Consider the following 15,973-nt stretch of genomic DNA (forward strand, 5'->3'; position numbering starts at 1 on the left):
TCCGAAGGGCGGGGTGGAGGCGGGGCTGGGCGAAGCGAGCTGAGCGCGGCTGCCGGTGTTGAGTTCCCGGTGTGAAGTCAGGCCCTCGGCGGGGGCCTTCCCGGGGTCCGTGCATTCTCTCGACACAGTCACCGAATCCCTGCAGGTGCTGGTGACACCGCTGCTGCGCGGGAGGGAGCTTTCGGTCCCGCCCACTGACCTGTGATGTGACGGCCGCCCCGCCCTCGTAGGGGACAGAACTGGGGCTCAGAGAGGTGGTGGTTGGTCCGCCCAGCTGGGAAGTGGATTCACAAAGTTAACGTCCTTCTTCTCTTTGCCTGGAGAAGGGACGAGGGTGGCGGACTCAGCCGCAGACGTGGACTAGCAGGTCCCTGAGACCCAGCGGAGTGCATGGAGGCACCCGCGTCTGCAGAACAGAGGGGCGTGACCCAGAAGCAAAGGGACAGCGAACACATGACACGGGGGACTCAACAGTCGGGAACCCCGAATCCACGCCCCACCAGCGTGACTCGGCCAACAGGCTGAGCTTCCATTTCTCCATCAGCGGAATGGGGACCACACTGTTTGCTCTTGGCCATTGTGTGGGCAACCCAAAGAGTTAACTAAATGTAACTGCTCACCAAAAAAAAAAATGTATTGAGTGCTGTCCAGCTGCCATCAGCTTGCTCTGGTCAAGCGCGACAGATTCTGGAAAATGATTTCTTTCCATGTCTCTCCAGGCTTCTGTTCCCAAGTTCGACAGGATCCCCTGGCTTTGTGAGGCCAGCCTGAGAAACAAGCCCCTGGTGCTCAGCCTCCCCAGAAGGTAAGAGAGCTCAGCTGCCGGTGGCAAAGGTTGCAGGGAAGGCCACACAGAAGCAAGGCCACGCGTCTGGTCAGTTGAGAAACCCACGTCAACTGTTCCCTGATTACACAGTCTTTGGTGGGAGTGGGAGGGGGTGCAGGGCAGGGGCTTGAGCAAGGCAGGCCCAGCACGCAATGAGGTGCCCTCAGAACCTGCTCACTTTCGCAGCCAGGTCCTGGAGGGTCAGAGGGGAAGGGAGGGGGGGCTTTTCCTGCAGCCAGCCACGCTGGAGCTAGCTGCCAGGAGAAGGACCTGCGGTGGTCAGAGGAGCTCGCCACGTGTCTGTACGGGGAGGGTCCGGGCAGCAGGGAGCCCTTGTTGAGAGAAATGACACCCACCTGCCTCACAGAAGGTCTAACAGGATGGACCACACCTGTGAGGTGCCCTGCGCTTTGGGGAGGACAGGTAGGCATGCAAAGTCTGCTGAAAGGCTGGCTGTTTAAGTATCAGCAATTCCCTAGGATTAGGAAATCCTCATCTGGCCAAAGCTCTGGGTTCCACGCTGTTTATTTTTTTTAATATATTTTATTGACTTTTACAGAGAGAAAGGGACTGGGATAGAGAGTTTCAAACATCGATGAGAGAGAAACATCGATCAGCTGCCTCCTGCACACTCCCTACTGGGGATGTGCCTGCAACCAAGGTACATGCCCTTGACCAGAATCGAACCTGGGACCCTTGAGTCCGCAGGCCAACACTCTATCCACTGAGCCAAACCGGTTAGGGCGCACGCTGTTTATTTTTGACAAAACCCTTTCTGTTCTGTGTCACAGCTGCTTTGCCAAGGCTAGCTAAAGCTTAAAGCACATGTAGAACTTTCATACCGTAATAAAATGAACCACACCGGCCAGCAGGTGTGCCACCCTGTGAAGAGCATCACTACTTCCCTTGCAAACCGCAAAGAAAATTCCAGGGAAGACGTGGCTGGAGGGAGGACATGGTCCACGGGAGGAGGTGGTGGGTTGCCCCGCCCGGGGATGCCCCGTGGCTTCTCTCTGAAATAGGAAGGGCCTCGCCCTTCACACCAGAGACTGTGGTTCTGACAGGCTTTTGTTTTGATCACTCAGATACCCTCATGGCTCTGCCACTTCTCTGAATTCATGGAGGAAGGATGTGAATTCGCCAAATATGTTTCAAGTTCCAAATGGCTTATCTAAGGTACTCAATTTTTTTTTCTTTAGTTGCAAAGAAACCAATAGCAGTTGTAGGACAACATGAATGTGCCTCCAAAGACACTTCCTGTCTCCTTAGCACAGCCCAAGCCTGGGGCATGTAGGTGTTCAGTAGACATTTGCCAAGTGAAATGAACGAGCCCCAGCCAGTCACCTCGTTCAGGGCCCCCAGGTCCACTGGAGCTAAGAATAGAGGCCTGAGGGGAGAACCATCAAAAAAGGGAAATTAAAAATTTCATGTTGAGGCATCTGCCCTGGGACCTTCAGGGACTGCTTCTCCGCCTGTGTCCAGAACCACACCTAGTTTCTGAGTCTCTAACCCCCTCCCACGACCACCATAAACCCCTAGGACCCCTATACACATAGGTTTTCACATTAAACAGTCCTCATCTCCCCTCCACCCCTGAAAGTCAACCGTGCCTGGCTGCTGGGTGACATGCAGTGGCACTAGCCTCACAGAGGGTCCCCAAATTTATGGTGCGTGTGAAGTCAGCACCTCCCCGAGGTGGAGGAAGAGAGAGAACTCGGACATGAGCAGTTTCTTCACCCGAAAGATAACCCAGCACAGGACTATTGTGGGCAGTGCAGGAGGCTGCATCCCTAACGCATTTGGCCAGAGCTCTGTAGCTGTGTTTACGTCATGACCAGCCTTCACGTCAGGGGATAATGCTTTCGCAGCCCTTTTACCTGGTTTCATACAGATACAGGGATGAGCAGGTCAGTTCCTGCCTACACAAATAACAGGGCACAGGGACAGGCACAGGGCTGCCCAATGTATATCAGGGCAGGGTGGGAGGAAGGGTCCTCTGTGGGCGGGGGAGGGGCGAACAGAGACGGAGAGAGGGCGGGATCCAGAGGTAGTGGCATCTCACTGGCTCAGAGGATTTCCACGAGTGAGGAAGGGCCCTGGAAGCAAGACCTGCGACTGAGCACGCAGGACTTGCCTGCAGAGCTTTGAGCGCTCAGGCCGCAGGGGCGCGGGCTTACATGGAAGGGACGGTGGAGCTGGGTGGGCCTGGCCACAGCACTGAGGGTCAAGGGCAGGGCTGTGCTCCAGGGTGATTTCATTAATCTCCCTAACACCCAGGCAAGCAGGTGAGAGTGTCTGCTGCCACGACAGAGGGGCTGAGCAGGGACACGCTGGGCTTGGCATCCAGGCAGAACCAGCGAGAAGCCTTCTGGTCATTTAGTCTCCTTGAACTTCCTATGCAGACAGCCTCCCCCTGCCACCTAGCGCCACCTCCTGCAGGTTTGCTCTGGGTCTCCGCACACGTGCAGAGGCACTGGCTCCAGGCACCCAGGACACAGGGAGGAAGGCATTGCTAAGGCCCAGGCCGATGAGAGGTTCCCCTTCAACTGGGCTCCGAATTTCATGGCTGCAGTGCTCATGGGTGGCCACTAGAGGGAAGCCCAGAGCAACAGCTTCCCAGCCTGGGACAATGGGCACAGCCCGAAAAGCCAGTCCCTGGGGGACTCAGGTGACAAGTCCATTACTGCTGTTGGGTACCTGGAGGAGGGGGGGAGGGGGTCCTCTTCTCTCTCTCTCTCTCTCTCTCTCTCTCTCTCTCTCTCTCTCTCTCTCTCTCAGCAACCTTTTCCATCTTAGAGCTTTCAGCTGGGCCTGAGGATTGCATTAACCGCAGACAAATTAGGGGGAGAAAAGCACATCTGTTTACTATGTTTTACGTGACACGGGTGCCCTCCTACAGGAACAAAGACCCAAAGAAGTGGCAAAGCCAAAACGTTTTTATATGAGAGAGGCGATTGTGGAAAAGTAACTCAACTGCACGGGGAGGCTAGAGGGGAGAAGAGATTTAAACAAGGTCTGTTTGCAGAGAATTCCCTCAGCTTCATCTTCTGGTCCTTTACGATAAGGATGTTGCTTTCCTTCTGGCGTAAGGAGGGCCTCTTCCTTTTGGGGTTTTTATCTCCTACTTTCAGGAAGAAAAAGGGGGGTCAGCGCACCCTTCTTGCACCTGCCGTCTTACAAAGTGCCTTCAGCTCCAAATAACCCTGATGGCCCAGTGGCATGTTTGGGAGAGGCACATTCTGCCACCTTCATAGCAAACCTGGGTCCCTGTTCTGTTGGGACAGCTGGCAGGTATCTCAGGTCAGCTCCCAGCCCGTCACACAGACTCAGATCTCAGTCGTGAAGGCCTGAGCATGTCTGCTGTGCGGTGAACAGCCGCAGCTGCTCCTTTCTGGAAAGCAAAGAGCAATGATGCATCTCATGGGAGTGGAATGCCCCGTGGACACGCTGTCTCTCCCTTTATCCTCTAAATCGGGGACCTGCTGAGAGCTGCAGGCAGCCCTGCTGCCAACCAGACCTCCTGGCCCTGGGCGTGGTGCAGAGGGCCTGCCCTGGCTCCCTCTTCACCGTCACAGGTCAAAGGGCAGGACTTCGGTCATCCTCAGCCAGGTGGCGTTCCTTCCTGCCCGGGAGCTGTTCCTGGCCAGTGCAGGTGTCTGTGTGCCCGGAGTGTAGTCCTCCCTGATGAGAGAGGGAAAGAGAGGAAACAGGCTCAGAGACAGAAAGATGGGAAGCCGAGCCAAGAGACACACGGAGACATAAGGAGACAAAAATACAAAAAAGGAGATGGAAGGGGAGAGGCATAAGCTCACAAAGAAGAAAGATAGGAAATGAAGACAAAGAAACGGAGCCTAAACATCCCCCATGCAAACCTCTACTGTGGAGCGCCTGCTCTGTTAGTCATGACTGCCACCTGCCACTCCAGGCGGCCACTCATGATGCCCAGGACAGGAAAGTGTAATTGGATAGGTGGATGCGTGAGGCCAGGAGGCTGCTCACTCAGAGCTCCACGGCAGGCGGAGCAGATGTGTGGGGCCACTGCCAAGACCCTGCACCCCCTTTTCTGCTTGCCAGGCTTGGGTGTAACGGACTAGAGCCCCACAGTCACTCGTGGAGGGTGAAAGGCCACCCGACTCTCTGCATTCCTGCCCCGTGGACTCTGTCTCCTCTCTGATCTGTTGTTTTCCAGTCTAGTGAGTCAGAATAAAGGTGAGAACGTTATTGCCTTTGCTTTTAGCAGCTCTGTGACAAAAAGCCCTGACTAGTGACGTGGTGCAGGGACATAGCTGAGGAAATACACACGAAGGGCGACTCCTACTGTTCTCACCCCCGAGAACTCTTTCTAAGATTTCTCCCATTGACACTCAATTTTTGAAAGCTCGTGACCACCACAGAAACTACCTTGTATACGCCTAAGTTGTTCTCCTGTTGATATAGATCCAACATATATAACTGTAAGACCATCTTAAAGGGAGGTAATCATGAGCACCAGTGCCCTGAAATAAAATGGTAATAATAACCAAGTTTACTAAGTCAGGACAGCAGGTACATGGCTGTTGCTTATTTTGTGTGTGTGCGAAGTTTTTCCGAGTGAACAGGAAGATAATTTTAAAAACTACATTCAGCTGCATAAAACTACGGAGGTGGCCAGTATTTTCAGAGATCAGGACAATGTTTAATTATCATAGGGTTATTCTGGCATATTGAAAATAGTTCTCTGAGCACCACTTTTTGTATTTGAAGGGATATAGGCATCTTTACCCCCTTATATGGATCCTAAGAGTCCACTGTCCCCTTGACCCTTCAGCCAGAGGACTTTCTGGTGGACAAACTAAATAGATGAGCTATTCGACAAGCACCCTAACCTTTCTGGGCCACATTTTCCTCATGGTGTTCATTGAAAGAGTTGAGCCAGGTGACCTCTCTCAGCTAAGGCAGGAGTGAAACGGAGAAAGAGGAATGGAGGTGCCGAAGGGAAGGGAGTACAGAGGCAAATTTGTCATTCAGCCAGAGAACTTTCTGGTGGACAAACTAAATAGATGAGCTATTCGACAAGCACCCTAACCTTTCTGGGCCACATTTTCCTCATGGTGTTCATTGAAAGAGTTGAGCCAGGTGACCTCTCTCAGCTAAGGCAGGAGTGAAACGGAGAAAGAGGAATGGAGGTGCCGAAGGGAAGGGAGTACAGAGGCAAATTTGTCAGTGCTCCTTGAGTCGTGCTATTTTTAAAGTCACCATCTGCTGCTCACATTTTCAGTTTTTGTTGTGAGACAGGTGTGTGTATGAAAGAGAGAGAGATTTCTCTGTTTGTTTACCAAAGATTGAAGGGGGCCAAGGACTTGGGCCATGAGCCGGATCTTGGGAACCTGGCAGATGTTGACCTCGATATCCAGATGTTTCCAGCTATGACATGTGAAGAGCAAGCTTTGGCTTCCTGGCCTGGCTGAAACCTGCATTAGACCTTGGCCAGGGGACAGAGGCTGCTGTCACTCTCCAGTCACAGCTGCCATCCGCTCTCCTGGGGACAGCTGCTTGGGAAAGGAGAACTGTCTAACATTTCCGAGCCTCTTTCCTCGGTGGCTGGGACTCTATAATACAACCCAGGGCCCGGGCTCTGAACCCTCCATTCCTGCCACTGCTGGGCTGGCCTTGAGGAAACCGAGAGTGAAGGGGACTCGGCGGCAGAGCCCGACGGCAGGGAGGAAGCCGACAGAACCTGGGATCCCAAACTGTTTGCAGCAACTTCTTTGCATCTAGGCTCTTCCTGATCCCTCCGTTGGGACGTTGCCTCTCTCTTTTCTGGAGGCCCAGAGTTCCGTTGCCTCTTCTATGACACATGGTGCCCCCAACCTTGAATCGCAGATTCTGGGAGGTATCTCAGTCTCAGAACTCAGAGATGTGAGGGGTGAATGGAGGGGCTCATCCCCAGGAGATTCCACCCCTAGAACCTCAGGGAAGACAGGGGAGAAGGTTGAATTGGCCCAGAAGCAGAGGAGTCAGCACAGGACACTTCCTCTCTAGTGTCTCTTCTCACTGCATCCCTCCTCCCAAGGAGTCAGCACAGGACTCCTCTCTAGTGTCTCTTCTCACTGCATCCCTCCTCCCACAGGACACTCCAGACACCCTGAGCTCTCCTGGGTGCCGGCTGGTCATTCCTCTGTGTAGCTGCACAGCGTTTTCTGGGCTGGAATGCCCTCCTCCTGCCCCCTCCTGTTCACCTACCCAGGCACTGCCTCCTCTCTAACCTTCTCAGACCCCTCCCGGGGGCCTCAATATACTACATGATTGTACACAGCCTGCTGGGTGGTGACAGCTTAGAGGCTGTGTCTCATTTATCTCAGTGTCCCCAGTCCCTAATGAATGGGCAAATGAACGAGTTTGTATTCTTCCCTGGTCTTCCCTGGGGCCAGGAATTTTGTCACCGCCCCCTCCACATGGTAGCCTCACAGTAAGTGTGTTGTTGTTGGATGAATGAATCTAGTCATTCACACTCATACTGTAGCATACCGACCCACAGCACGGCAAGACTGAGTCGATTGTTTTAAAGCAGCCGGTAAAAATGAAGTGTATTTTAAACATTTGGTGGAAGAGTCCAACGTTGTCCATAGTTTTCAGTCCTCACACCCCCAGTGTGAAGCTCCATGGGGACCCACCCGGCAGAGGTCACGGTAGGAGCACCCCAGGCACTCCCCACTTAGCTTAAACATGTCCCTCCTCCTCCTGTGTGCACACCTCCCAGGGCAGCAGGGACAGCTCAGGGCCCAGGTGTCACAACAAGCCGATCCAGTGGCAGGAGAAGGCTCCTGTGCGGAGTGATGGTCTGTGGGTCCCAGGACCCTCCTCCCCATCATCTGCACCTCCTGCGAGCGTGTCTCAGGACGCTGCCGTCAGTGGGCATGAAGGAGGTGAGAGAGAACCCCAGGCAGAACAGGAGTCTCAAGTTCCCACTTGCTGCCTCTGGAGCCTCGGACCGCAGGTGGCGATGCCTGGAAGCCTCCCTTCAGCCTGGGCAGGAGTGAAGTCAGGGAGAAAGCAGCGCTGAGCAGACCCGGAGCTTTCTTGTGCCGGGGCAGCCTCTGTTCCCCCGAAGTGGAGGAGCTCAGGACCCTGCACCAGCTCTAGTTCTGCTCATGGCTTAAATTGTGACTCTGGGGAAGTGGAGCAGGGCCACCTGGTGCTGGACAGTGTATGCTGGAGAGTTAAGGCGTGAGAAAAGAGGGCGCTGCGTTGGAGGGGCCAGTGAAAGGTTTGCGGAGGGAAGTCTTCTATTCGCTTTCCTCAAGCCATCGGAGGTCCTCATGTCCCCGTGGTGGACCCTTGTATAAAATGGGGAGAGTGCAGCCCCTCAAACTACGTGCTCAAGTCGAAAAGACAGACCTTGGTTCAGTCCCCAACCCCAGCCTCAGCCCCCTCTGCCAGCTGTCCTATCCCTGAATCGCTGTCTCAGGGGCTCGAGGCCACCACCACGTCTCTGGCTCAGCCCTCCTGCCTAAACCCTTTCTGCACCTACTGGCTGCAGTCAAGCCTTGATTCTACATCCACCCAGGATGGGGCTGCGACCAGAGTGTCCATCTCTGTTTTATGGAAGGAATAACTGTTAACCTCCCTCACCCCTCCACCCTCTTCCCACTTCTGTGCTGCCCCAGATACCACAGCATTTCCTCACTGCTCTCTGCCTTTCCTCTCTCTCCGCAGGCCAGGAGGAACCAGAGAGGCCCCATGCTGGGCAGGAACCAGCAGCTGTGCTCCACATGCCAGGAAGTGAGAATGGTAAGCCTGGCGATGACAGAGATGGGCAAGGGATAAAAGGAATCCAGATTATAAATGAAGGTGTGAAACTATATTTGCAGATGGTGTGATCTTATATATAGACAGTTCTAAGGGATCCACACATACAAAAACTATTAGAGCTGATAAATGAGTACAGCAGTGTTACAGACTAGACTAGTAAGATCAATGTACAAAATTAATTTTATTTCTATACCCTACCAATGAACAATCCAAAAAATTGAGAAAACAATTCCATTCACAATAGCCTCAAAAATTAAAATACTTAGGAATAAATTTAACAAAAAAAGTAAGACTTGTACAACAAAAACTATAAAATATTATAGAAAGAAATTAAAGAAGACCTAAATAAATATAAGTAATCTCACATTCATGGACTAGAAGACTTAATATTGCTAAGATGGCAATACAACCCACCGAATTGATCCACAGATTCAAGGCAAGATGGCAATACAACCCCCCAAATTGATCCACAGATTCAAGGCAATCGCCCTTGAAATCCCAGATGCCTTTCTTACAGAAATTGACAAGCAGATCTTAAAATTCATATGGAAATGCAAGAGTTACAGAATAGCCAAAGAAATCTAGAAAAGGAAGAACAAATTTGGAAGAATCACACATTTTTTATTTCAAAACTCACTGCAAAGCTACAGGACTTCTAAAGAAAATAGACAGCAAAGACCACATATTGTATGATTCCATATATATGAAATGTCCAGAGTAGGTGAATCCATAGAGAAAGAATATAGTTGTTGCTGAGGACTTGGGGGAGGAGGACTGACTCCTGAATAAAGGAGTCATGAAAATGTTCTGGAAGTCGATAGTGGTGATTGCTATACACCTTTATTAATATACCAAAAACCACTGAATTGGACACTAACATGGTAGATTTTATAGTATGTGAATTATGTCCCAATTTATGAAAATGATTAGCAACAGAAAAATATTTTTTTAAAGTAAAAGCATAAAATGGATGAATATCAGTGAAATAAAAATCCTAAGTAGGATGTGGCTTGGATAATTATTATTGGTGCTGAAGTGACCCTTGGCCAGGTGCTCCATTATTTAGTGTGGGGTCACCAGGGACAGCTGTGTGAAGGGCACACTTCACACCCTCATGTATGCTTTGCAATGAGTTCATTCATCCACTAATTTGGTCAACAAATATTTCTTAAGGACCTGGAAATACTAAAGTACAGATGTGGTCTATGGCCTCAGGAAGCTGGAAGTCGGTAAGGGAAGCCAGACATTAAGCAAATGACTACAATGAAAAGGTTATGAGTATTCTAGTCGAGGCAGCCTAGGAACAAGGAGGGCATTGGGCAGCCACCCGGGACCCAGTAGTGCCTGTGAAAAAGTGATAGTTAACCTGAAACCTGAAGAATGTTGTGGTGAGCTCACCAAAGAGACCTGGAAGATTTACTAATCTTGAGGTATCTAACTTCAAAATCTGGTAACCAGGGAAGAACAAAAACCCTATGACGTGTGAGCAGGGTAATTCCTTCTGGTTCATTCATATCACAAAAGGATACAGTTCTGACTCTGATATTTAAACAACTTGAGTTTGTTAAGGTGGCACATATAGTTTATGAAAATTGGAATGCGGTTTTGGACAATGTTCTAAATGAGACTGTCTTCCTCAGGTTCAACCAAGAACAATGATGATCCCAAATGATCTGAAACATTCCTTTGAGAATTGTATGAGTCATAGGTAAGTCAAAGGTTTAAATTGGGACGTGGCATGGCTAATTCCGATTATATTGGTTTGGGGGCACAAAGATAATGAATCGAGAAGCAGTTAGTAGAATGTGTAGGGGATGCTAAGGGATTTGGCTTCTTTTATTTTTTATTGATTTTGAAGAGAGAAAGAGAGAGATTTATTCCACTTATTTATGCATTCATTGGCTGATCCTTATATATGCTCTGAATGGGGATCAAACCCGGAACCTCGGCCTATTGGGACGATGCTCTCTAACCAACTAGGCTACCCAGCCAGGGCCAGAGAATGGGCTTCTTGATTGGTTTTGTTTTTTGGTTAAACCAGATAGTTAGACCCAAAAAGTTTTTTTCACCCTGAAACTACAGTAGGAGGTTTCATCATCCTTTCCATCTTTGCAAGAACAGTGCAAGGAATAAGATAGGAAATTTCTTTGACAACTTAGGCAGAAGTAAATACAAATTCTCTATGTAGATGGCATATCTAATTCAGGTCACAGAATCTGTCGTGACTCTGGGACATCCGCTGCACTCTTTAATAACTAATATTCCTTTTCATTGTCAGTTTGGTTGGTTGTCATTTGCTGCTTTCTTATCAAAAGCAACTATATCAGAAATAAAATCCAGGCAGAATTTTGATTAGTTGGATTTCAGTTTTTTTCCTGTATTTAACTATCAGACAAAGAAGAAATACTCAATTTTTACGTTATTAAAAAACTCAAGCCCGGCCGGCATGGCTCAGTGGTTGAGGGTTGACCTATAAACCAGGAGGTCCCGGTTCAATTCCCAGTCAGGGCATATGCCTGGGTTGCAGGCTCAATCCCCAGTGGTAGCGTGCAGAAGGCAGCCGACCAGTGGTTCTCTCTCATCATTGATGTTTCTGTCTGTCTCTCTCTTTTTCTCTCTCTCTCCATTCACCTCCGAAGTCACTAAAAATATAATTTTTAAAAAGAATAAATTCTAAAAACAATAAAAAAAAACCTTAAAACATGAACTCACCCTGCATCAGGCACCAAAGTAGGTAGAACTGCTTTGCAGTAGATGGTTGGACATACAGTTACCCTTATATTTGACCAATCAAAAAGGTTTACTTTTCCCCCCTCACACAGAGAGCAATAATGTGGGAGGATAATAGGTCTTTATTACATTGGACAGCAGCAGCTGACCTCAGGGCCATTCGGTCCACATTGAGATGTAGGCTCCGGTGCATTAAAACCACAGTGCCTGGCCCAGGTTGACAGGATCATGGAGGAAATGGGTATTTGAGCATTACCGGCTCCAGCACCCATAACGTTCACCTACACTGAGTCCATACTTTTAAATAGTTCTTATGTCAAAGCACAATAAAAGTTATTCCAATAAATAGTCTTTATGGACTGCAAATGGAAAACTCAACTCTCGAAAGCCAGGGATTTCTGAGCAAAAGCTCACTCTTCTATGAAGGAGACTTTTGCAATTTGTTGCCCCAAATTATTTATCTTACAAGTTTGGCACTTTGCTCAAAAGTACTTTGTTTTTGCAAGTTTGGCCCAGTTGTCTCTGCTGCGAGGCGGTCTCAGTACCAGGCTAACAAGTGCTGGATTCAAGAGGCCATCGCTGTTTTAAAACATGCAAGGACACATTCCTTTCCAACAAGCCCTAGTCAAATAACTAACGTGGTTTCTTGCTCTCCCCAATCAGAACGAAGAGTCTTCAGCCACCAAAAGCTCAGACTGAACCCAGGTGTTCCCCTGATGACATCTCAACAGGTTTGCTTTCTTTGGTAGTATGTGTGGTACGAGGCACACTGCCCCCGGAGTAGTAGAATGAAAAGTTTAATCCCCTAAGATAATTTCTAAACTTTCTGAACAAATCCCACTCTCTTTTTAAAAAAATTGAATTGATTGGGGTAACATTGGTTAATAACAATATGTAAGTCTCGTCTCCTTCCATCACTATGTATTTGACCCCCTTTATTCTCTTCATCTTCCCGTACCCTTCCTCCCTTCTGGTAACCACCATACTATTGTCTGTGTCTATGAGTTTGTCTGTTCATGTATTGCTTTGTATTTTAAGCTCCACAAATGAGTGAAATAATATGGTTCTTATCCTTTTCCATCTGACTTATTTCACTTCACATGATACTCTCAAGATCTACCCTTTGTCACAATTGCCAATATATTCTTTATATATTTTCATCATTTTTTATGACTGAGTAGCTCTCCATTGTGTGTATGTACCACATCTTCTTTATCCAGTTATTCATCAAAGGAACCTTCCGTTGTTTCCATGTCTTGGCTATTGTTGTGAATAATGCTGAAGTGAACATACATATATCTTTACAAATAAACATTTCCAAATTTTCTAGGTAGATACCAAAAGAGGGATTGCTGCATCATATGGTAGCTCTATTATTTACTTTTGAGGAACCTCCAAACTGTTTTTCCGTAGTGGCTGCATCAATTTACATTCCCACTGGCAGTGTATGAAGGTTCCCCTTTCTCTACATCCTCTCCAATGCTTGTTATTTCTTGTCGTATTGATAACAGTCATTCTAACAGATGTGAGGTGGTATCTCATTGTGGTTTTGATTTGCATTTCCCTAATAGCTAGTGAGCATCTCTTCATGTATCTGTTGGCCATTTGTATGTTTTCTTGGGAAAAGCGTTTGTTCATGTTCTCTGCCCATTTTTGAATTGGATTGCTGATTCTTTTGTTGTTGAGTCGTATGAGTTCTTTATATATTTTGAATATTAGCCCCTTATCAGAGGTATCATTTGCAAATATCTTCTCCCATTTGGTTGGTTGTCTTTTTGTTTTGTTGATGGTTTCTTTTGCTGTGCAGAAACTTGTTAGTCTATTTTTGCTTTTATTTTTATTCTATTTTTTGCTTTTACTCTCCTTGCCTTTGTGTTAAGTTCACAATAACCTTTCTGAGACCGAGTTTAGTACCTATGTTTTCTTCTATGTATTTTATTTTTTCAGGTCCTATATGTAAGTCTTTAATTCATTTTGAGTTAAGTTTTGTGTATAGTATCTGATAGTGGTCTAATTTCATTCTTTTGCATATGACATTCCAATTGCCCCAGCACCATTTATGAAAGAGGTGTTTCTTTCTCCATTGTTTGTTTTTGGCTCCTTTGTTGAAAAGCAATTGCCTATACACTAATTGTGTGCTAGGAAGGCAGGCCTGGTAGTACCCGTTAAGGTGGGAAGGGGACTGCATTCCCACCTGGGATGGCCTTACCAAGGCCCTGAACCTTCCACGCCACCGGTTTCCTAACACACCCGCCTTCTCCCAGAAGCTGCCCAGTGCTATTCTTACGCTCACTTGCTGTTGATGGAAAATGGAATAGTGGCTCTGTCTCCAGCTTCAGCATTGACCTAAGCCTCATCTTTTAGAGAAGCAACACTGGGCTCTCAAGGTGGGAGTGGATCATTCTTCTGGGTGAAAGGATCCAAGGGTTCAGTGCCGTGCAGGCTGTCATTTGAGAGACTTTGTCCATCTTCTCATTTGCATTCATATTGACTAAAGTTGCCTCCAGTTTTTCTTTCATTTGAAACACACAGTAAGGAAAATCAAGGTCATTTTCTTCACTTCATACAGATGGGGAAGTGCAAGCTCTATCCTGGTGATTGCAGAGGAGCTAGAGCCAGAACTGAACTGAGCGGGCATCAAGAAGGAAATTTGAGCATAGAAGGGGTATCTTGAAAAGGTCCCCAAAAGGAGGACCAGAGACTGTGGTAACAGCTGAGGTTTGGAGATGTCCACTCTTGTGGGGTGAAAGTCTGCTAGTTCCAGTGAATCCTTTTTTATGAATCCAAAGAGTTTGGCCTAGCCCGTGGACAAAGTGGACAAAGAGCCAGGAGCTAAGAGTCTCCTCTCAGTGAAAGCCCTGCTGTCCTCTGTTCTGCAACCACCTCATTCTGTTGAAGCCAAGACAACACTGGGTGACAGGCATGTGCAGCTGGTTTCAGGGGTCTCTATAGCAGCCACCCAGTCCTGAGTTTCCTTTAACCTGGATTTTTTCAGGTCTGCCTCACAAAGGAATGAAACACACACACACACACACACACACACACACACACACACACACACCACACACCCTTCCCTCAGCAAGAATGTTTATCTTCCGATTCTTTAGGGCTATGTGATAAGATGCCTTTTATTGACTTAATAGCCCTAGGAGTGTATTCCAATGGCCAACAGGAGAGCTAGACTTGGTGTACGCGATTATGATCAGCACATTGTGTTCTTTCCCGGACAGACCTGGTTCTTGCCCATAGAGTCCATCCAAGGACAGAACAAACAGAGCCTATGGAGTTGGCTAGGAGCTGAAGCTGGGTAGATCTACAGTTGATTCTGGTCATGATGTTTGTGAGCTGAGCTTTGCTATTGTGTGTGCTCTCTGAGGTTATGGAAAAGCACTAGCCGGGGAGCGGAGACCTGGCTTCGGATCCTCGTCTGCCCATACAAGCTTTGCCCAATTGTTTAAACTGTTTGGGCCTCCGTGTTCCCACCTGTAAAACTAGAGAAATGTCGTGCCTCCCACCCTGCCCGGCCACCCCCACTCCCGAGAGAGCCAGAGCCTCAGTACCAGCAGCCTTCACCTTTGATCTGCCCAGAAAAACTGCTGACACGTCCCCAGCCCTGCTGATTTATGGGGCTGAGACATGTTCCTGCCACAGCGTGTGCTGCTCATTGCTGCAGCGGCCACCCACCTGTGCTGCATCGCCGTGGACATGCTACAAAGACCAAGTAGCTGACTCATCCCACAAACATTACTGCCAATTTTGCTGATTGCAACAATGATTTCTAGTGTATTCAGCTAAACTTCATGTATTATTGATAATTATTGGTGAGAACTAAGTAAGTGGGAAGAGCCTATCTTTGTAAGTGATGGGGAGGGATTTGTTCTGAATCCATTTGCCTTGACTCTGGCCTAGAGTCCCGAGTCCCATGACACCCACAGGCTCTTGTCAGTAAACATGGGTAGACATGGATGCCTACGGCCTGGCACAGCGTGTGATATGGTACAAGGAGCTCTGGGTTTTGGTCCTTGGTCTGTCAGTGCCCATAACCCTGGACCTCTGTCTCCTCTTCATCAGAGCGATGAGCCTAGACTGGACCCTGGGCTCGTTATTTTGTGACTCTCTCAGCTCTCATTCAGCTGGAATGAGAAACATGTTCCAGAGAATTCAGGTCTCCAATTCCCTCTGTCACTCAGTGACTTCCAATGGGAAGCTATTATTTCATGTACTGCTTTTTCTCCTTTAAGCCACATGTCTTTTGGGAAAGTTGAATATTAACAACTTTTTGTAAATAAAATAATATTCGACTGAGAGGTCAGGATGGTAAGAATTCTAAAGAATTCCAAAACAAATTATGTTATAAAACGAAGGTTCCTTTGAAAATGCAAGCACTTTTCCCTACTGTGGCCATTTTGTCAGATCATGTTTGTGTGTTTGGTGAGCAGAACCACATACGGGTCCCTGAAAAGTCTTCTGAGAATCGATTCCTCTTTCCCTCTGACTCATATTACAAATCAGGATGCATTTTATCTTCATTTTTATTTAATCGGCCGCGACTGCTCATACTTGAGTTTGGTTTCTAGGCACTCCTTTTTGGCCTCTTTGACAAGAGCTGCAAAAGCTTAGTTTGTG

General features: G+C 48.1%; 1 protein-coding gene across 3 annotated transcripts in view; it reads left to right on the forward strand.

The window, feature by feature from the left end:
- The first annotated feature begins 6 nt into the window (after window positions 1–6).
- LOC102260911 (chromosome unknown open reading frame, human C1orf105) overlaps window positions 7–15,973 on the forward strand; it is a 45,186-nt gene continuing 29,219 nt past the window's right edge. For all 3 annotated transcript variants that reach the window (XR_001362393.1, XR_001362392.1, XM_014540886.1), the window contains exons 1-5: window positions 7–805; window positions 1,912–2,002; window positions 8,522–8,596; window positions 10,258–10,325; window positions 12,011–12,078. Coding sequence is in view for 1 of the 3 variants with exons in the window: in XM_014540886.1 (XP_014396372.1) it covers window positions 708–805; window positions 1,912–2,002; window positions 8,522–8,596; window positions 10,258–10,325; window positions 12,011–12,078 (400 nt within the window). In the remaining 2 variants the exon portion in view is untranslated. The remainder of the gene's footprint in view (window positions 806–1,911; window positions 2,003–8,521; window positions 8,597–10,257; window positions 10,326–12,010; window positions 12,079–15,973) is intronic.

This window comes from Myotis brandtii, unplaced genomic scaffold (assembly GCF_000412655.1).
Source record: "Myotis brandtii unplaced genomic scaffold, ASM41265v1 scaffold250, whole genome shotgun sequence".
In the NCBI taxonomy this organism is placed as follows: domain Eukaryota; kingdom Metazoa; phylum Chordata; class Mammalia; order Chiroptera; family Vespertilionidae; genus Myotis; species Myotis brandtii.